The 22,658-nt window shown below is 37.8% G+C and overlaps 1 protein-coding gene across 1 annotated transcript in view; it reads right to left on the bottom strand.

Moving 5' to 3' along the window:
• ODAD2 (outer dynein arm docking complex subunit 2) overlaps positions 1-22,658 on the bottom strand; it is a 187,581-nt gene that overhangs the window by 37,498 nt on the left and 127,425 nt on the right. Inside the window, exons 18-19 of the mRNA XM_059404994.1 lie at positions 14,992-15,180; positions 13,473-13,694 (exon numbers count right to left, since the gene is read on the bottom strand). Coding sequence (XP_059260977.1) covers positions 13,473-13,694; positions 14,992-15,180 — 411 coding nt within the window. The remainder of the gene's footprint in view (positions 1-13,472; positions 13,695-14,991; positions 15,181-22,658) is intronic.

Here is a 22,658-nt window from a genome sequence, read left to right as displayed (position 1 = left end):
CAAAAGGCCCCAGAGCAGTTGCCTCCAAGCCACAAGCAACTTTGTTCATTTATCCCAGTGTTCCCTAAAATATTCCATGCTTTCATGCTGACAGGGAAAAGATTAGGAAGCAGCATTGCAGAAGACAATCATATAACATAGATTTTGATACACTTTCACAGGTAACAGTTGGATTGGGTCTGGCATACTGGGTCAGGTCTTCCTATTTTCAAAGTTTACAGCTTTGAGGATAGTATTTTAAACAAGTTAACATGTCAATTGTCTTCTTTCACATATAGGAACTTACATTTTTTATAATATTAGCAGAAAGTTCTTGTTTTCTTTTATGAGGAGCAACGAAAGTGCTCTAGGGACTTTGTCTTCACACTCGCAGGGGTGCCGCAAAGCACAATTCTACAACTTTGTGCCCATGACAATTCCACAGGGGCCCAAGCCACCCTTCTGCTGTTCAGCATGACATCATACACTGGAACATTCTCCACGCAGAGTTGTATTTGTTAGGTGGATTAGTTTTCAATGCAATGGCTTAATCATCCTCTGGTGTTCTTTCATCTTTTCCTTTGAGAAGGTTGATTTTTGTTTCCCTTATATTCAATATCATGGACAAACTAATGTAAATGGCTCCTGGGGATCAGTGGCTCTTAAACTTTTGTGTGCTTCTCAGTTACCTTAGGAGCTTGGTTGAAATAGTTTCTTGGTTTTAGTCATAGAGACTCTGAGCCAGTCAATTTAGGGTATGGCCCCGCCACCTTTATTTATCTTTTTTCAAGCTCTGTATTGCTTTTGACAGGTGAATTGTAGACCACACCCTTTGAGAAACACTGCTGCATCAGACCAGAGTACATGAGCATGGCCAAGGAGTAACTATTGGGAATGTTCCATAATAAAGAGTATTGTGTAATGAGAGATGAAAGCTCTGACTTGTAAGAAGTTACAAGGTCTTAGCTTAGCATGAGCTTTTTGTCCCAGGTATCCGGTTTGAACTTAGGTTTTTAATTTAATTTCTTTAGCTAGGGGATTTTCTTTTCACTGTATAATAATTAATGGCATTTATAGTACCTAGAAGTCTGTCCTTTGGTGATGGGGGGTGTTTTTCGTATAAAAATAAGATACATGAAAGGTGGGTAGTTACAAAGATCTTAGACTTTTAGAATAGAGCTCATGTAAGTGGTAGTTATAGAAAATTGACATAGATTAGTGTAAAAGGCTTAAATTAAGCCAAAGCTCTTGTATTCAGGTTTTCTACTTTCAATTTTCTTAATTCTAAAAATGCAAATATATACATATATGTGTATATACATACACATACAAACATATACAACATAAATTGCCATTAAGATTAACTAATATATCACTACCTTTGGAAAATATAGCTACTCTTCTTAAAGTCCATGAAATAATAGAAATAATTGTTTTGAAAAAAAAATCACAAAATCATCTGGTTTTAACTTCATATACTATAACTCTTACTAGTAATGTTTAACGGGCATAAATCAAGAATACACAGAAGCTACAAACACAGCAAGCAAGGCTAGAAAATCCTGAAAACTAAGGAGAGAAAGAGAGCATTTGGGCTGCAGAAGGACCACAGCATTCCACCATAAAACAAGTACGATCTCTGCCAAGTCCTCTTCCCCCTGTGTGCTTTCCCAGACAGCTGCTCTGTCTCCTACAGCAGTTTCTCAACCAGGCTCAGTCTTCCAAACACAGCCTTACACACCAGCACCCACACCCACACACGCGCCATTAAGACCCTCCTGCTTTACCCTGCAGTGGGCGTTAAGAGAACAGACTATGGAACCAGATTTCTTGGGTTCTTTCCTTATGAGGGGTGATTCAGGGCAAATCACTTAATTTCTATGTAACTCAGTTTCCTTATCTGCAAAATGGAGATGATTCCCATCACACTGGAAAATGGAAAAGACTAAATAAAGGGATATGTGTGAATGTAGCTTTTGGAATGGTGGCTAGGCACTGAGGAAGCCGAATAAAATGAAAATAGTATTACTTTCATTATTATCTCTTTTGCTGTACTTACACGCAGCTCTGTTTTTCATCTTTTCTCGCCTTTAGCTTTCAAGAAAGGGAGGGAAATGTATTTTTCTGGGATGTGGCAGTGGTGACGTAGCCAAAGCATGAGATGGATTCATTATAGTGAAGCAGAGACAAGTATTCTATTAGCCCAGACCGTCCTAGACACATCTGATTTTTCCAAAGACTCCTTGGATATTTGAGAAGACTGAATCACCTCAAGGGCAAAAGCATTGCCTAGAGCTCTCCAAGGAAAACTTAAAAAGAAAAAAATAAGGTGGCTTTAAAGAATCATTCTTGTATCAGATTTTTAGAGGCACTACACTTATAAGATGCAAAGAATTAAGATTAAAATTCTTAATTCCTCCTGAAAAGATTATCTTATAAACCTTTCTGTCAAAGCCAAGTGCTAAATAAATATGAAAAAGATGACTCCTACTGTGTTCCATAAACAACTATTAAAGGGCAGCATGGCCTAGTACAGTAATTTTCAGTTCTTTCTAAAGCAGCAAAAAGCTGTTTTGAAACAAGATCCCATGCATAATTTAAATATATAAAATGGAAAAACTAGCTGGTCTAAGTAAAGTAAGTGACTGCCCCTCACACCAAGCATTGGCTTCTCCCTTTGCCTTGAGTACTAGGCCCTGATGTCTCCCAGGGGAACCCTCACAGTCCACAAGACATGGTTTGAAATTTGCTCATCGAGTGAAAACAGCCCTAAACTAGACATTACAATCATTTATGATGTTATGCCATGTGTTGATTGTGTGGTTTTTGGTACCTCACTGATCTCTGGGACTTAACATTCCTTGTCTGCAAAATGTGTGTTTAAAATGGATAACTCACCTCTATCTGCTCTCACTTTCCTTGAATTTATTGTATAAAGAAAGTAGGAAAAGAAAGTTAATTTTCTTCATGCCAAGACAGGGTAACAGGGAATGGATTTATCTTCCCATCTGAGACAAAAATGCTAAAATCTGTAAAGCAATGGGTTTTAAGACATTGGACATCAGGCAACTGTGATCCCCAAGAGAAGGAAAACTCCAGAGGTGAGTCTTATGATTGTCCCAGCCTACTGCCTGGAGCAAGTTGTAGCACAGAGAGAGGAAAGCCCAATGAAGTGCAGCAGCTCTCTGAGCTGGGAGGCCAAGCTTGGGGATCTGTGATGACTGGAGTCTTCAAGCAAGATTACTGGAGGGGCAAGAACTCTCTGAGCACCAAACTCTGGAGATTTGCTGTCAGTACCCCTGAAACTTCAGTGCAGATCAGACGAGCACTTGTGTGTGTGGAAACCACGGACGCAAGGACAGATCATCTGGAACAATCTCTGAAGCTCATACAGGTCCACTAATGCCTAATCTCACCACCCAGTCTGAAAGACTTCCTAATTCATGGGTTTCATGCAGAGTAACTGTGAGTCTCTTACCTCAGTAGTGGGTAAGAATTAGCTATACTCTAGTGTTGTTAACAAAACATGGAACTGAAAGGAGCAAACTGTTTGTGAGTAACATAATGGCATCCTAGGAAAAAACTCAAGAATATTTACAGAAACTATCTAGCACTTGACACATTAAAATTTGGTGTCTTCCAAGAAACAGACTCTTAACTATAGAGAACACACTGATGGTTAGCAGGAAGGAGATGGGAGGGTGGGGAGATGGGGGAGACAGGTGATGGGGATGGAGGAGGACACTTGCTGCGATGGGCACCGGGTGTTGTATGGAAGTGCTGAATCACTGCATTGTACACCTGAAACTAATACAACACTGTATGTTAACTACACTGGAATGAAAATGAAAAATAAAAAATCCTCCTCTGCCCCAAGGTCAGTGTCTGACATGACTCATGATAAAGAGAAAAATCAACCAACGGAAAGCAAACCAGAAACGACACTAGTTACTAGAACTGGATTTCATGAGCTACAGGAAAGACTCAGCATGTTTCGGAGAGACATGAAAGATATAGAAAGACTCAACTTTAATTTTGAGAGACGCAATTCTGCTGAGACGTAAAATAAAGGTAAATTGAACATGGATAAAAATAAGATTTTCTGAACTTAAAGGCATAGAAATAAAAACATTCCAAATTGAAACACAGAGAGGAAAGAAAGATTGAAAAAATGAACAGAGCCATAAGGAGCTATGGGAAAACATGAAGTAGCCAAATATAGGTGAAAACAGAGTTTCCAAAGGACAGTAGAAAGAGAAGACAGAGCAAATAGTTTTCTATTTGAAAAAAAAAAAAAATGGCTCCACATTTTCCAAATTTGCTGAAAACTATAGCTTATCTAAGAAGTTCAATAAGCCCAAGCATAAGAAATATAAAGAAAATAGTATGAAGGTACATCATAATCAAATTGCTCAAAATCAGGGAAAGTGATAAAATTTCAGAAGCAGTAGTACAAAAAAATGACATACACGTTAACAAGCAGAAGAATGACAGCAGATTTCTTCTTAGAAACAACACAAGTGTGAATACAATGAAGCAACATGTTTTACTGAAGGGAAAAATGTCATCATAAAATTCTCTCTACCAAAAATATTTTTCAAACACAAAGCCTTTTCTAGACATACGAAAGATGAAAGAATTTGTCAATAGAGCTATACTAAAAGAAATTTTAAAAGTTCTTTGGGCAGAAAGAAAATGAGACCAGATGGAAATCTGAATCTACAGAAGGGAATAAATAGCACTTTTTCCTACTTATTTAAAGCTCTTTAATTGATAATTGATTATTTACAGCCAAAAACAAGAACAATATGGAATTTATAATACATTTGAGTCAAATACTTGACAAAAGCCAGGAAGACAAATGGAAGCTTAGTGCTGTAGGATTCTTTTTTTTTTTTTAATTTTTTTTTATAAACATATATTTTTATCCCCAGGGGTACAGGTCTGTGAATTGCCAGGTTTACACACTTCACAGCACTCACCAAAGCACATACCCTCCCCAATGTCCATAACCCACCCCCCTTCTCCCAACCCTCCTCCCCCCAGCAACCCTCAGTTTGTTTTTTGAGATTAAGAGTCACTTATGGTTTGTCTCCCTCCCAATCCCATCTTGTTTCATTGATTCTTCTCCTACCCACTTAAGCCCCCATGTTGCATCTCCACTTCCTCATATCAGGGAGATCATATGATAGTTGTCTTTCTCTGCTTGACTTATTTCGCTAAGCATGATACGCTCTAGTGCTGTATGATTCTTAAACTGTATGTTTCTGTGTGTAATAGAACTTGAAGATACACTGTGCTGAATTTTATATAGATATATACACATACACTGTAAACTCTAAAGCAAGCACTAAAGGAACAACAAAGAATCATAACTAACAAAAACTAAACAATAAATAATAAAAACAAAAAGGATAAAATAGAATGTTAAAAAAATTTTAATTAAGTCAAGGTGACAAAAAGAAACGAATAGATGGGGAAAAGAGGGAACAAATAAAATCACATTTAAAGCCAATCATGTCAGTAGCACATTAAATGTAAATAGTGTAGATACCCCATAACCTCCTTTCAAAAGGCAGAATTTGTGATTTGGATTTAAAAAAAAAAAAAAAAAGCAAGTCCCTACTAAGTGCTGCCGATAGTTAATAAATAAAAATACACAAATGAGGTAAAAGTTTAGGAAGAACTATAGGATTTAGTATGCAATTTTAACCAAAAGAAAGGAGAAAAGGCAGATTTCAAAGCAAAGAATATGACAAGGGATGAAGGCGATTTCATACATATAAAGGTGTTGTCAAGAGGACATACTATTCCTAAATACTTATGCACTTAACAAAAGAGTTTCAAAATCCATGAAGATAAACTGATGAGATGGAACGGTGAGAAAAGTGGGTAAATCCACAGCAACTGGGGTATTTCTGTAGTATAGTGGTTAACACATTTGCCTCACAAAATAATAGAACAAGTAGTTACAAAATCAACAAAGATGTAAAATATTACTGAACAATATAAACCAACTTGGCCTTATTAAGCTTTATAGAACACTTTATTCAACTACATCAGAAACTCTTTTTTTTTTTTTCCAAGTGCATGTAGAACATCAATGGGTTAAACCATATTCTGGGTCACAGAACAAACGTCACATTAAAAAAGTAGTCAAGGATGGGGCACCTGGGTGGCTCAGTGGGTTAAGCCTCTGCCTTTGGCTCAGGTCATGATCTCAGGGTCCCGGGATTGAGCCCAGCATCAGGCTCTCTGCTCAGCGGGGAGCCTGCTTCCCCCTCTCTCTCTGCCTGCATTTGATCTCTCTCTCTGTGTCAAATAAATAAAACCTTTTAAAAAAGAAAAAGATTTTAAAAAGTAGTCAAGGAGGGGGCCTGGGTGGCTCAGTTAGTTGTGCGTCTGCCTTTGGCTCAGGTCATGATCCCCAGGTCCTGGGGTTGAGCCCCACATCAGGCTCCTTGCCCAGTGTGGAGTCTGCTTCTCCCTCTGTGCCTCAACCCATTTGTGCTCTTGGCTTTCTCCCTCTCAAATAAGTAAATAAAATTAAAAAGAAATAGTCAAGTATATAATGTATGCTCTCTGACTACTGTGGAAGTAAATTAAAAATCAGTAACATAAAAGCCAATGAAAAATCCTCAAATACTTAAAAGCTAAATATAACACTTCTAAATAATGCACTTCTAAAGTATTTTTAACCAGGGACGCCTGGGTGGCTCAGTTGGTTAAGCAGCTGCCTTCGGTTCGGGTCATGATCCCAGCATCCTGGGATCGAGTCCCACATCGGGCTCCTTGCTCGGCAGGGAGCCTGCTTCTGCCTCTGCCTCTGCCTGCCATTCTGTCTGCCTGTGCTCGCTCTCTCCCCCTCTCTCTTTCTGATAAATAAATAAAATCTTTAAAAAAAAAATAAAGTATTTTTAACCAAATGAAAATAAAAACGTAACTTACCAAAATTTCTGAGATGTAGCTAAAACAGTATTAGAAGGAAATTTATACGACTAAGAATCGTTTTTAGAAAAGATTAAGGTATCAAATCATGTTAGTTTCTACTTTAAGAAAGTAGACATAGAAGAGCAAATGAAACCCCAAAGTAATCAAAAGAAAGGAAATAAGAAAGATCACAGTAGAAATCAGTGAAATAGAAAAAGAAAAAAATAAGGAAACAAAATCTAGTTAAGAAGATCAATAACATGGATAGATATCTAGCCACACTGATCAAGAGGAAACAAGAAGACAAAACTTACCAATAACAAGAGTGAAAAAAATGTCATAACTACAGATTATAAATATATATTAAGAGAATAAGGAATGTTATGAACAACTTTATGCCAATACATTTGACAATATAACTTAGATGAAATGAACTAACTCCTTGAAAGACACTACCAAAGCTCAGTCAAGAAGATAAAAACCTGAACAGCCCTATCTTGAGTAAAGAAATTGAATTTGAAGTTTAAAACCTCCTGAAAACAAAAATTTTGGGTTCAGGGGGCTTCACCTGTGATTTTTACCAAACATTTAAGGGAGAAATAATACTGGCACTATAAAGTTCTCCCAGAAAACTGAAGAGGAAGGAACACTTTGCAACTCATTTACTAAAGCATTACTGTGATAGCAAAACAAGAGACATTACAAGAAAAAAAATACTACAAATCAACATCCCTCAGAAACACAGGTGTAAAACTCCAAGCAACATTTTGGTACATTAGGGTCAACAATGTATAGAAAGGATAACACATTGTAACAAAGTAGGCTCATCCTAAGAATGCTGGGTTGGTTTCATTTAAAAACCAAATAAGTGTGATTCTCCATAATAACAAATTCTAAAAGAAAAATCATAATATAATCTCAATAGATAGAGTAAAAAGCATTCAATAGAATGCAGTATCCATTCCTGATTAAAAAAAAAAAATCTAATCAAAGTAGTAGAAGGGAACTTACCCAGCCTGATAAAAGTCACCTAACATGGGTGCCTGGGTGGCTCAGTTGCTTAAATGTCCAACTCTTGATTTCAGCCTAGGTCTTAATCTCAGGGTGTTGTGAGTTCAGACCCCATGCTGGGAGCCTAAAGTATGGAGCTTAAAAACAAAAAGTTACCTAACAAAAACCTATACCCAACAGTAAACTGATTGGTAAAAGACCAAATGTATTACCTTCAAGATAAGGAATAAGACTGGGACATCTGCTCTTAATTGCTTTTTTCTCAGTATTGCATAGGAGTTTTTGGCCCATGCAATCAAGCAAGAAGAGTAAATAAAAGACATCCAGGTTAGAAAGGAAGGAAGACAAGTCCTACTTCATAGATGACACGATTGTTTATGTAAGACACTGGCAATCAACAATCTATTTTTGTATGGCTCAAAAAATGAATAATGGTTTTTACATTTTTGTACAGTTGTAAATGATAACAACAACAATAGAAGAAGAATCTGCAACAGAGACTTTATGTGGTCCATAAAGCCTAAAATATTTATTATCTGGCCCTTTAGAGAAAATGTTTGCTGACCCTGGCCTATATAGGAAATCTGCTGGAATCTCCAAAAGTCTACTAGATCAAATAAATGAATTTAGCAAGGTTGTAGGATATAAGATAAATACACAAAATCAATTAAGTTTCTATATATCAGTGAATAATCAGGAAATGGAAATTTTAAAATTAAATCTAGAGTAGCATCAAAAATATTTACATAGGAGTAAATGATAAAAGATGTACAAAAAAAAACCCTATGTGACAAAAATCACATAATATTGCTGAAAAATTAACACATAAAAATAATGGATATTCCTTCTTTGTGATTCAGATGACAATAATATTAAGATAGCAATTTTCTCCTGTGATGTATAGATTTAATGCTCATCCCAATCAAAATCTCAGAAAGTATTTCTTGTAGAAATTAACAAATTGATTTAAAAATTCATATGGAAATGTAAAAAACTAGAAGAGCCAAAATAACTTTTTAAAAATATTTACTTATTCATGAGAAACAGAGAGAGAGAGAGAGAAAGGCAGAAGCAGAGGGAGAAACAGGCTCCCTGCAGAGCAGAAAGCCCAGAGACTAGATCCCAGGACCCTGGGATCATAACCTGAGCTGAAGACAGACGCATAACCAACTAAGCCACCCAGGCACCCCCAAAATAACTTTAAAGAAAAAGATAGGAACCCTGATACCACCTATCTTTATGGCTTATTATAAAGCTACAGTAATTAAGATAACGTGGTATTGGTGTAAATACAGATAAATGGAACAATGGAACAAAACATATATTCAACTATTTTTTTTTCAGGATTGCAAAAGAAATTCAGCAGGGAAAGGGCATTATTTCAATGAAGGATACTCATATGCTCCCCAAATGAACTGTAATTCATTCCTAGGATCATAAAAATTAACTCAAAATGGTTCATAGACTTAAATATAAAACCAAAAGTTACAGAACTTCCAGAAGAAAACAAAGATCCTTGTGACCATGTGTTATGCAAATCTTTCTTAGACATAAACACCAAAAGCATGGTCCATTTAAAAAAAAACCCACAATATTAATTGGACTTTATCTACTTTGGAGATGAAAATCATTATCCTGATCTGATCATGGCTTTGTGGTTATGCATATATATGGCACAATTTGTCACATCAACACTCTAGATATGTGCATGTGTATGTCAATTATAAAACTATTACATATTTTAAGTTAGAAATGAAATAAGGAAAACATTTGATGTGTATATAATATTAGAGTTAAAAATCGATCTCACTGGAATCCTTAAAAATCTTTCTCACTTTGAAGGATAAATGCAAAAACCCAAAAAAGTCAATCAGAAACATGTTTATATATGACTCTATATTTGGTATCAGAGTATAGTTACTGAAACCTAATAGTGCTAAGTAATTTAATGGCATATCACCAAGAGACTATCTCCAGCACTCCAGGGAATATCTGGACTGCAAGAAAAGTACACAAGACCATAAAGATGCAGAAAGAGTATTAATTAACAAAATACTATTGTTTGATCAAACAACAAGCATGTGGACTGCAGATAGACCCTGAAGGTTCTTGGGTGATCTCAGCCTCTGAAGTCCACTTACTTCGCTCAAAAGTGTTAGTGATATTTTTCTTTTTGGTGCCAGGCTTCAAAGACTATGGGGTGTGTATGCTCCTTGGGTTCATCTTCCCCACTCTCCCGAATGCCATTTCATGTGCTCAGTCTGGGAGGCTGCCAAGACAGCCTCTGCCATTCCACCCAATGTGAACTGTTCCTCTCTCTCTCCGTTGGACCCACTTCTGGTTGTATTTTCTGCAATCCCTTCAATTTCCTGCCTTCCAGAAAGTTATAAGGCCCTAATGTAGCTTTCACCTGCCTGGTATAGACATTTGCAAAACAAATCCAATGTCACCATGGGGAAGGGAACTTAATGCCTTTCATAGGTGCTCATCGTCTTTCTATCTGATCACTTTTTCTGTCTTAGGAAAGGGCTTGTCTTGCTCAGTTTTTCCTGCAACTTCATTCCCTCCTTGTATTACTTTCTTATGTTATGGCTTTGTTATAATTAGCAGTAACTTTGGTATATCTCCTAGAGTCCTCATGCTTTCAACAGAGTTGCAAACAGATCGGCATCCGTGTTCACAAGTCCGATCTGTGTAAAATCATAAAGAGGAAAAAGATTGCATTATTCCTCTCATGTCACATTTACTAGGGCAGGGGATTTATTAGTTCATATAGAAGAGAGCCCTACCTGGAAAGACTCTAACACCAGGATTATTTTTCAACATAACTGAATCAGGAAATCCTTGTTGCCTGCTTAGCAGCATTTAAACACAAACCCTTTGGAAACTTCCTCTTCCTCTGGATTCTAGAACTCCTGGGTAACCTGTTAACTTCCTGAAGTTACTCTGACAGCTCTTCCTCCTAGCCTACATGCTCTGCAAATGTAAAGGCAGACATTTCCCAGGCTTCTCTAAACTTTCTGCCAAAAACAACTTGTCCACCCTTGTTCATGATTTATTAGCTCTCACTGATACTTCCCAATCTTCCCTTCTCCTGCCTCTAGACTTGTGATGTCCAATAAGAAAGCCACTAGCCACTGGTGAGAACGTGAAATGTGGCCAGTCCAAATGGAGATTTGGACTGTATAAAACACAAATACTAGATAGATAGATAGATAATAGTTTATATAATATATATACACAGATAATAGTATACATAATAGTACTGATTATATATGTAACAGTATTGACTATATATAATAGTATTGATTATATGTATTATATATAATATTCATTATATATAATATATATAATAGTATTGATTAAATGTTGAAGTAAAAATATTTTGGATATATAGGGTTAAATAAAATATATCATGGAAATTAATTTCACCTGTTTCTTTTTATCTTTTTTGAAATTCTAGCTCCTAGAAAACTTAATATTAGATACGTGGGTTACATTACATTTGCACTGGACAGCCCTTCTCTAGACCTGAAATTCAAACTGACCATTTAAATCGAACACAGTAGAAAGTGAAACCAATCTATTCCAGACCCTCAAGCCTGCTTACTATTATTATGGAATAAACATCAGCTGGCACGAGACAGGTTGTGTAACATCAGCTGCTGCTGTCAAGGAAATTGTATAATGAAGGAACTAACTCTAGAATGAATTACTTATGACCTGGGTGACAGGATGACTCTGGTAATTGTCAGTGTTGCTTGTGGGTAGGTGCAGCGGGCTTGTACGTAGGACTGGGATATAACACTGGAAGCTTTCTACTAGGAAAGCACAGTAGCAATTAGGAATGAAAACAAACAGGGATCTGCCAAAATAGTGGATAGTTTGTAAGCATTTGGAGTCAGAAATGTTAGCAGTTACACGTTGTGACATACTCAGAACAGGTATTGTAACCATCCAAAGGTGCCAGATGTTCTCTTGCATGATCTTGGCTTCTGGAATCTTCTTCTTCACCCAGCCCCAAAGCTGGAGTCATTTTTGATTCAACCCTTTCCTTACTCCCCATAGCCAAGCACGACACCAAACCCTGTTTAATCCATTGACACCGACTTGCCACATCCACATTTCTTTCCTCCTTAAAGAACACCAGAGGATGGCTTAGTTGGTTAGTGTCTGACTCTTGATTTTGGCTCCAGTCATGATCTCAGGGTCCTAAGATCAAGCCCCATATCAGGGCTGGAGCCTGCTTAAGATTCTCTCCCTGCCTCTGCCTTCCTTCTTCTCCTGCTTGCATGCACTCTCTCTCTCTCTCAATAAATAAATGAATGAATGAATGGAAAGAAAAAAAAAAGAAAAGAAGGAAAAAAGAAATGAAAAAACCAGAGAAAGGACACACAGGTCCATTTGCTGCCCCCACGGTCCCAAGAGGGAGAGCTCAGGATTAGGCTTGTCTTTATATTATGACAGAGTCATTTACAAAAAACAACATCCTGTTCTTTGTAGTTATTCGTCAGTAGAAATAGCAGGCAGTTAGGAAGGCAAACAGGAGAGATGGAGAGGCCCTAAAGAGACCTTAAGATGTTGGGGGAAAGGGCCTACGGCCGAACAAACCCAGTTTTCTTTCTTTGCTTTTCCTTTTCCTGTCCCCTCCCCCTGTCCATTTTGGTTGCCTTCTTTTTTTAGTACATATAAGATGTGTGGGTGGGTGAACAGAGTTTCATCACCTTTACATAGTAGCCTACAATTCCTAAGTGATTTTGGATTATCCATTGACTTGCCTTAGAAGAAATGATTCAGAATTACATGTGCAGCTGAGCTTTATGTCAATTAAACGATAAACCTTATTAAACTTTAAAACTTTGAGTAGCCTAGAAATTCTATTCTTAAACTAACTGGCAATTAAGCATATGTTGTATATCAGACGCTATATCAGGCTGCTTAATTGTTTTACAGTTTCATTTTTTTAAAGGCCCTACTGATGGAATGTTAGATTGGGCAAGTCCTGTTCAGGAAGAGAATGTATAGATATATTAAAGTCTTTGTGCTTCTAGAAGCTCTCCTACCTGTGTGTTGATTAAAGGCAAAGAAAATCCTGATGCACAATTTTTTTGGAAAAAAAAAAAGTGTCTTTGAATTGGTCCTTTGCTATTACAGTTAAGACCATCAAGTTGCCATCTAGCTGTTTCAGTCAGCTCCTTTGCTGTAGTTTGTGCCTTTGTTATTTAAGTCCTAAGTAAATAAATTAAATAGACTTGTGAATGCCCCTGATTATTCATGCACTGTACATTTTTTTCAATCAAATTCAAATTATGGAGCAATTATTCAACTAAGTGTGTCTTATACTCTTCAGTTTAGAAAAAAATCGATCTCCAACTTTCCTGCTGCATACACCATGCTAACACATGGCTCAACAGCCGCCATGACCCAACAAAAAGGCAGTTTTGTGTGTCCAAATACTCCCCATCAGTGAAATCTTATTGCTATAGAAGTTTCTTTCCAACCACCATATACCTCATTTGGACTGAACCCCAAAGTCGATCAATCAACAGTACCTTTACTGCTCCATTCTCGTGCATGGTGATGCAGTTATCCGCATCTTCCGAGAGCTGGTACAAGGCTTGAGCTGTCGCTCGATGTACATTGGGGTCATTTGATTTCAGGTAACGCACTAATGGAGCCACTGCTTTGTACTCGCCGAAGGCCACTCTGTTTCTCCCCCACATACAGCAGCGTGAAATAGCTTCTGCTAGATGGCGCCTCAGTTTATCATTATTCTGCACAAAGGAAATGGATAGTGGTATATGCGTTGCAATGAACGTGTGAGGTCATGTTTCTGTGCGAGATGTTTATTACCCAATAAAAGGCCAAGGAGTCAAGGGAGAGCAGCTAGGAGGCTATTCAGGTGGTGTCTTGAAAGAAATGAGTATTTTGGTGGTTCCTAATTGGACCAAGGTTCAATCCCGAGTTTTCTTTTTATGACTTCAAATACTTTTAATTTCTTTTTATTGACTACTGAATGTAGTCAATACAGTCAAACATGATAAAGTGTCAAGCATTTGTTATTTGCTCAAGGCTTGATTTCCTTTGGAGAAGGGGCTGTAGGGAAAAAAATAGGTAAAAAATATTGGACATTCTTAAGGGAGCATTTCATCTGACTGGGATACATGCATTAATTCTACACCTTCACCCCAGGAATACTTCTACATCAGGAATACACCTTGGTTCCCAACAGGGAGAAGGCAGTGCAGCAAACAATGACATGCTTGAGTCTCCCATTTCCCTTTCTGTAGCCTTTGTCCAGACTATATCCTTTCTTTTTGTATGTAATTAACTTCTATGGGTAGAATATAACTAAATACGATACAGTTTTCTATTTGTTAATTGTATTGTTCTCTTGATTGAGGCAACAACTTGGTGTCCTTAACTGAATCTGGCAGTTATTCTTAGGAACTCAGTGTCAGACTGGCCCTAAAAAGTCTTCTAAACCAAGCATCCTTCCAGTGACTAAATTTCTGCTCTATGATTTTCCTGCCAAGAGGTAGCCCAAGCTGTGCTCAAATACTTCTCGTCATGGTGAAGTCATTATCTCTCAAGGCTGCTTATTCTATCTGGCACAGCTTTGGATAAATAATACATTGGTTACCAAAGTCTCCCAGCCCAAGAATGCCTTCAGTCCAAGCTTGCTAAGCCTGGGGAGGAGTTTTTAACTTCTATAGTTGGCATGAACAGTGCCAACTATATGAACAGGTGGTGATGGAAGAGGATAGTTAACACTTCTATAGTAACATTTATATTTGCCACCACTTTACGACTTGCCAGTAACAAATAAGAAACAGCCTCTGTTTTCTAAGGATCTTGCATATTAAATTGTACCGTTAGAATACACTTCCACGTTGACTGGTGTCAAAGAAATTAAATGAGGTGACCAAAATCTCATACCTCATAGGTCATGGATATTAAGCTTGAATCCAGGTCTCTGGACTCTAAGCTTATTGTTTTTACCACTACACCATGATATCTTATGATATCTTGTGATAAAACACATTTAAAATGAAAGGGTGTGTTACTTACTGTATTTGCTAGTTTGGACAATAAAGGGACAACTCCGTGATCTGTAATTACAGCTAAATTTTCTTGATCTTTTGCTATATTGGTAATAGCAGCACATACACTTGCCAAAACTTCTTTATTATCTGATTTCAGTAAATTGACAACAAGTTCCAAACCACCAACAAAGGAACGAACCATTTCTCCAGCATCCTAGAGAAAATTAAAAACAAAAGATGTCATCAAAAATAATTTTATGATCAGCGTTTTTTTTAAGCAAAAAGTAATGATAAGGCTGTGAGGTATACCCTTGGCATAAAAAACAAATTCAGTTTATTTATTATATGTGATTTCTATGCATGTATGTAGGTATATGTATACATGCACAATTCAGCTTCAACAGATATTTATTGAACTACTATTATGTGAGAGTTACTATGCTAACTGCTGGGGATATAGAAATTAGTAAAATACAGTTGTCTTATTATTTGTTGTAGTTCTGTTGTATAAAGTCATCACAAAAACTGAAATAGTAAATACTAAACCACTATTTCTAGGGGAAATGCAGCATTAGGTTCCTGTGAGCCTCTGGTCACAATTTGTCAACTGATCAATATATAAGCTTGTATTTTGTGTGTTTTTGCTTAAAGATGTCTTGTCTCAAATAATGTTAATTCATTAACATTGAACTCATAGACACCATACTATAAGTCATGCCTAAAGGGGGTTAGAACACACGAACTTAGAAACACTATAGAGCACTTGGGTACTACATGCGTGTTCCATGTCAAATAGTGAAATCACCAACAAAACCCACAAAGATATGAAAAATTGGTTTTAAGTAGACTACAGAGTGGATGCTTATTAATAATATGAGAGCTAAAACGATAGAGTGTCATCTTTTTCAGCCCCAGCTGAGAACATGCATTTTGGATGACTCAAATTTTTCATCTCTGTGTGCATGTTCAAGAATGACCACAGAGGTGTTGTGAATATTGATTTGGGGATGACAAAGATTTTAGCAAGTAGGCAAAAATTCCCAAACCAAATACATGAAGAATATGGATTGATTGTGTATACTCTTGGGCGATTATGTTGCTTGCAGTCCAGTGGGCAGTGGGGGCATTAAGAAATACGTATAATGGGGACACCTGGGTGGCGCAGTCTGTTAAGTGACAGACTTAGTTTTGGCTCGGGTCATGATCTCAGGGTCATGAGATAGAGCCCTGCATTGTACTCCACACTCAGCGGGTAGTCTTCTCGAATTTCTCTCCCTGTGCCCCTCCTCCCATTATCTCTCTGAAATAAATAAATAAGCCTTCAAAAATAAAGAAATATGTATAATGAACAGCACACTAAGAGGAAAGATTCAAGGACGGCTCCCCAAGAGGATGTTTGTAAATGAAGTCTAAAAGGTGAGGAGTTACCAGTGTGAAGGGGGTTCAGGGTGGAGAAATCATCATGAAACAGACCTGAGAATGAGAGGAGGGAACTTTTTTTTCTCTTTCTTAGTGCAGAGTAGCATAAATAAGAAAGGGAGAAAAGGAGAAAATGAGACTTCCTGAGATCTTGATGGGTCTTCGCTGCATGCCTTGGTAGAAACTATGGAGTTCATTTTAAGGGCACAAGAAAGCCACTGAAAAGGTTTAAGTGTATGTGTACTGGGGGGGGGGAGGGGGAAGGGGATTTTATCAATTTTGTATCACCATAGATCTCTCAGAATTGGATTTGAGTTTAGGGCAAAGCCTGGTGCTGGGAACTCGGAGGCTATTTCATGAAGTTCAGATAAGAGGTGGTAGAAGTTTGGAAGGAGGTTACGGTCTAGACCTGCAGGAAAGGGTGTGGATTTGTGTGCTCTGACCGGAGTAGATAAGGACCAGTGACTCAATGATGAGTCCCCTGTTTCTGGTTTGACCTAATGGCGCTAATGTTGGAAAGAGAGGGTGTTGTTTTGTTTTCTTGGGATGAGAAAGGATGGTACTTGATTATCAGGGACCCAAATTGGATGAAGTGCCTGCACAACCTTTATGCGGAGACAGCCAGAAGGAAGTCAGCTGGATCTATGTGTTTGGAGCTCAGGAAAGGAAACCAGGATGGAGTCATAGATTTGGAAGTCGTCAGCACAAAGACTGTAACTGAAGTAATGCATGTGAGAGGTGGGGAGTGAGGGAAAAGCGGGCTCTCTGTGCCAGGGCTGCAAGTGTGGGCAGGAAAGGAACTTGTCAGAGGAACCTGAACACAGATTGTTGCTCGGAAATGCTCACCTCCCCTAATGTATGATGGTGGCTGGTGATGTCCAATTATTTGGCTCCATAGCTTTCTCAAGTAACAAAATTTAATATCTTTTGAATGCTAATTATATCTTGGGTACTTCGCATAAATTGTTAGATATTATTTCCATTTTATATTAAAAAAACTGAGGTATCAAAGATGTTGAACCACATAGACTGTATCCCTCAAGGGGCCATGTTATAGTAAACTTAGTGAACTTTGTAATCATAAATCTGAACATCTCATCCCCATAACCTCCAAATTCTTCCACTGCTCTCCCCTGCCCTTAGGATAAAATCCAAACTCCACATGATGTTTGTGCCTCTGGCTTCCTTGTCTCACCTTCTATGCCTTGATCCCCCTTCTCTAGCCACACACACAAGCCCTAAGACAGGGTCTCCCCACCCCCAACCCTGGAGTTAATAATCAGAATTCCAACACTCATTTTCTGAGAATATGGTCCATTAAGTCTGGGGTAGGGCCTGTAATTTTTTTTTTTTTAATTTAAAAAATCTCTCCTGTGATTCTAAATTTCAGCTGGTATTGGGAACATTGCTTAAGCATCAGTCCTTCAAGTTCATGTCCTCAAACATGCCACTTGCAGATCTCCATGTCTTTGCATATGGCTTTTTGGTCTATTCTCCCACTAATTTGGGACTTTCCATGTGGTCTCAGCTACTGACTAGGGTACGATTCCCTTTAAGGAGCTTCCTTGAACTTCGAGAGTGGGTTGAGCTGTTCTATATTATAGTACTTCCTACTGTCTGCCATAGTGGCTTATTTATTTGCCTTTGACCTAGAACATACATTCCAGGAGGGCAGGGACACTTTTCTGTCTTGTTTATTGTTGTATGCCCAGTTTCTTTGAAAGTTTCTATGCCAGTTTCTAGAAACGACACTGACTTAATTTGTAAACTCACAGCTACAAAAGGAAGCTTTTGCCAAGGACCTAACAAGCCAAACCAAACCAAAGTTCTGGTGTATGGTGAATGATAGACCCCAGGCAGGCTCATCCCAAATATAAGTAGAAAGCATCTTCTCCACAACACACTTCCTCTCCTGATTGCTATGGGAAGTGTGTGAGCAATATTACTGGTCCTTGATCTCAGTATCACATTTAAATACAATCTCTGCTAAGACAAACTTTTATATTCTGATGTATTAATAAAACTATTTTGAAAATATTTGCCATTTTCCCCTAAAATTCTACAATAAAGCTTTTTATATAAAACAAAAGGAATGATACTTTCAATTGTATTCTACACTGCCACCTTACTACATTTCTGTACACTAGGATACAACCAAATCAAAAGATTGAAAGAGTTAATCTATTAACCTTCAGTCAAATAGCCCAAATAATTTAGTCCAAACGGCCCTTTTGAAGCACTTAGTGCTTAGCTGCTTAGCGGTAGTTGTTGTAGTACTCTTTCCATGTTGTAGGTAAGGAAAATCTTAGAGAAATAAATTAATATGTGACAAGTGAAATGAAAAATGGCAGAGAAGAATCTGAATCCATGTCTGTCTGACCCCAAAGCCACTCGACTATACTGCAGTTATGTGAATCCCGACCACACACTCAGCCCAGGTGAAATAAAAATCATAATTCTAACCATATTCTTGGTCCAGATGCACATGGATACTCAAAGGGAAAAAAATGGCTTTTAGAATTTCAGGGAACTTCAAAATGTAGCCCCTGAATTCCACTTTTCAGATGATGTTATTTGTGTCAGTAAGCTGTCAGTTAAGGAATTACAAAACAAATTCTTTTTCTCAAGAAAGACTGGAGAAATTGCAGGAAGATGATGGTGGCATATTCTTTGAATCTCCCTAAGAAAACAGAGGAATTAGTGGCAGTAAAATAAAAACACAGTAGGGGACAAGTTATCTTTATGGACCCTCAAGCACAAACAGATTGGGACAAACCACCAAAGCTACATGGTCTAAGAAATCAGAAGACTGCAGAGAGAAGGCAAAATGACTTGTGAAGGCTGTAGAACCAGGGAGCTCAGTCTGCCATTAGGTTTCCCTGGAAAGCTCAGGAATAGCACAGTGGACTTACCAGGCTCTGATTAATGGATAAGACCAAAATGCCCTCAGGTTTGACAGTGCTGGAGCATTCTATGGTCTGAGTTCTCTGCATTCGCAGTACTACCAACTGAAGGCTCCTTCTGGGTTGAAGCCCCATACCAGAGAGGAACTCCTGGGAGTTGCATCCAAACAGAACAAGGCTAGGACAGTGGGATGAAGGAATGATAGAGTTCAGGTAAAAAGAAAGGAGAGGAGCAAACGAGTCTGAGTCTACTCTCCATCCTTGGGAAAATAACAGAAGTGGGATCTTGAGAAGCATGAAATTAGAAATGAAACTCTGGCCCACATCTCCCTCCTAAAACAACATGTGAACTTATTTCACTTAAAAATGAGCAAAACAAAAAGACCATGGTCAATTTCCATATAGAATTGTTATACGAAAAAGTATTAGCTGAAAGAAGATCACAGAAGCAATGGAAAGAAAATATCAATTAGAATTATCAAAGCTCATAAGTTAAGTGATTAATCAAGAAAAAAAAAAACCAGTTTTTAAAGGCAGGTGAAACCCATCTACAAAGAGTTAGCAATGGAAGAAAAATTCATTTTGAAAATGAAAAGCAAATTAGAAGAAGTACAAAAATGAGCATACATAATGGGTAATATCTTTAAATAAATAGGATATGTGAAGAATCTGAAATGATGGGGAGAAAGCTAACAAAAAATTCAAAGACTAGGCAGAGAAAATAGCATGCATATAGTGAGTTCTTAAGAAGGAAACAGAGCAATAAAATAGAGCAAAATTTTAAAGCTATGATTTAAAACTCTCTCCTGAAATAAATAAAACCTGAGAGTATATTTAAAAGTCACCCTATATACCTGGGGTGCTAAGAATGTGCTAACATAGAGAAATATTCTAGTACAACTGCTGGACATTAATAAAAAAGAAAAAAATTATTTGCTCATCTAGGCAAAAAGACCAAGTTACTTGTCAGGGAAAGGATAAGATATTATCTTAAGCCTTTTCAGCAGCAGTGTTTTTATGCAGAGGGAAAGGGAGTAATGTATGTAAGCAACCTCAAGAGAAAATGTGAATCAATGTTCTAGTATCCAGCCCAAATGACCTTCAACTATTAAACTGTTATAAACATGGAAGACTTCAGGGGATGTGTTAACACAGGCCCTTCTGAGAAATCAACTCAAAATTGACTATCAGCTCTCCAAAGAGACTAGAAAGACATCAACAGAAGGATGGCAGTTTTCCTAAAATGCCCTTCTGGCTTCATTTCCTTCTGGATGAGGTTTAAATCATTAGCATGATTGAAGTATTTTCCCAGTTTGGCTCAACCTCACCCTCTGATCATGTTTCACATTGTACCCTCCTCCCCCACCCTTTTAAAAAGATTTTATTTATTTATTTGAAAGAGAGAGAATGAGAGAGAGAGAGAGAGGGAGAGCATGAAAAGAGGGAGGGTCAGAGGGAGAAGCAGGCTCCCTGCCAAGCAGGGAGCCTGATGTGGGACTGGATCCTGGGACTCCAGGATCATGAGCTAAGCTGAAGGCAGTGGCTTAACCAACTGAGCCACCCAGACACCCCCATTGTACGTTTTTATATAAACTATATTGCAGTTCCTAGGATTACTGGTGTTCCCTAAAGTGCCATGTTTTTGTACATCTTTGACTACATCATTTTCTTTACCTGGGTGCCCTTCTAAACTCCTAGAAATTCCTACTCAGTCCTGAACTGACTCCTTTTAATAGTAGCTTAAATAACATTTCCTCCATAAAATCCACACCCCTCCCCTTCTCAGTATGGTTCACTCCCTCCCCTGCACATTCCTATAGAGGTTTTTCTCTAAAATTCATTCCTTCATTCTCTCACATTTGCCAAGGCTTGATTTTGTTTGGGTGTCTAACTCTCACACAGAAGCACCTGCAAAAAGTGCTTCTATACCCCATAGGTAAAACTTGACTGGCTTAAGCCTATCTCAGAAGTCTCATTCCCTCTACCATTGTTTGTTTAGTGGTGGACTAGATATGGCCCAATGATGGCCAGAGAGTTCTGAGATGATGTCTCCTAGGAATTTTCTAGAAGTTTAAGGACTAATCACAGGACACACTGATAATGGCAGAGCAGAAAAAAGAAAACAGCCTGGGTCTTTGATGACATTGTTGAGCTGTTGAATCAACCAGGCCCAAAATCTGCTTTGTCCATTTAAAACCAAAGGCAACCTGTAGCCACATTTTTCATTGTATTGTAATTGTTTTCTACTGGGTCCTTTCCCTATGAATTTGTAAGCTCTTCAAGAACAGAGCCGCTTGGTCTTGTTCTTTGACTCTCATTTGGAATATGGTCTGGTGTCTGTTACACAGTAGACTCCAATAAATGTTTGGTGAATTGTGAAAAAGTAAAAGTAATGAGGGACTATGACTTTAAGATCCTTGGCCACAGTCCCAAGTGCTAAAAAAAAAAAAAAAAAAAAAGCATTAATTATGTATTAATAATGTAACTATGTAAAAGAAATATAAATGGTAAGGCCAATTCAACCCCATAGTCCAGTGACTTCCTGGTTGTCTCACTGTTTTATCAGTAGAGACAGTGAGTCACAGCACTGAGGACGTACTGGGAGAAGTAACAAAAGTGATCACATCTGCTTCTGCTCCAAGAACTTCCTAAGGTGCATGGTATGAGATAGAGGAAGCCAAAGTCGCAATGAGATCATGGGCATGGCTCACCGAGGTCTTGTAATGTTTACAATCTGGGACAGTGAAATGTTAGACTCAAGCCCACGGGTCCTGCCAAAGTTTGTTTATTTGTTTGGAAGGTGAGACATTTCTTTCTCTCTCTCTCTCTTTTAACTTTTTAGATTTAAAGATTCTAAACACATGACATCTTGCCTCACATAATTTCTATGGAAAGGGAGACAGTATATTTGAGGATGGAAAAAGTAATTATTCTGCCAAAACTGTCTTTCACTAATGCTAAACGACTGGGCATATTCAACACATTTTCCACCTTCTCACATATCTTAAAAACTAGTCTTTGCCAATTTGCCACTGGTGCGATACTGGTTGTGCACAATTCAAATTTTCATCTTTAATGCAAAACCCCCCAGATAGAATAATAATAGTAATAATAATGATAACAGTCCAGCGTTTTGCAGTTTACAAAGGCCTTCCACATAGGTATCTCTTCAGATCCTCACACCTCTGCCTTCGGGAGGCATGAAATCCCCATTTTACAGATGGGAAGGGTCAAGGTTTATGATAATTAGTAACAAAACTAAAAATTAACCTTATGTTGCCTGATTTCTCATTTTCGCTCTATACTGTGTGCTTAGACTTGGAAGTGCCAACAATTCGATTTACCAGATTAGACCTAGTTTATAAACAGA

The sequence above is a fragment of the Mustela nigripes genome, chromosome 6, assembly GCF_022355385.1.
Source record: "Mustela nigripes isolate SB6536 chromosome 6, MUSNIG.SB6536, whole genome shotgun sequence".
NCBI lineage: Eukaryota > Metazoa > Chordata > Mammalia > Carnivora > Mustelidae > Mustela > Mustela nigripes.
The sequence above is the reverse complement of the archived record's forward strand: the minus strand, read 5'-3'. Positions and strand labels throughout refer to the sequence as shown.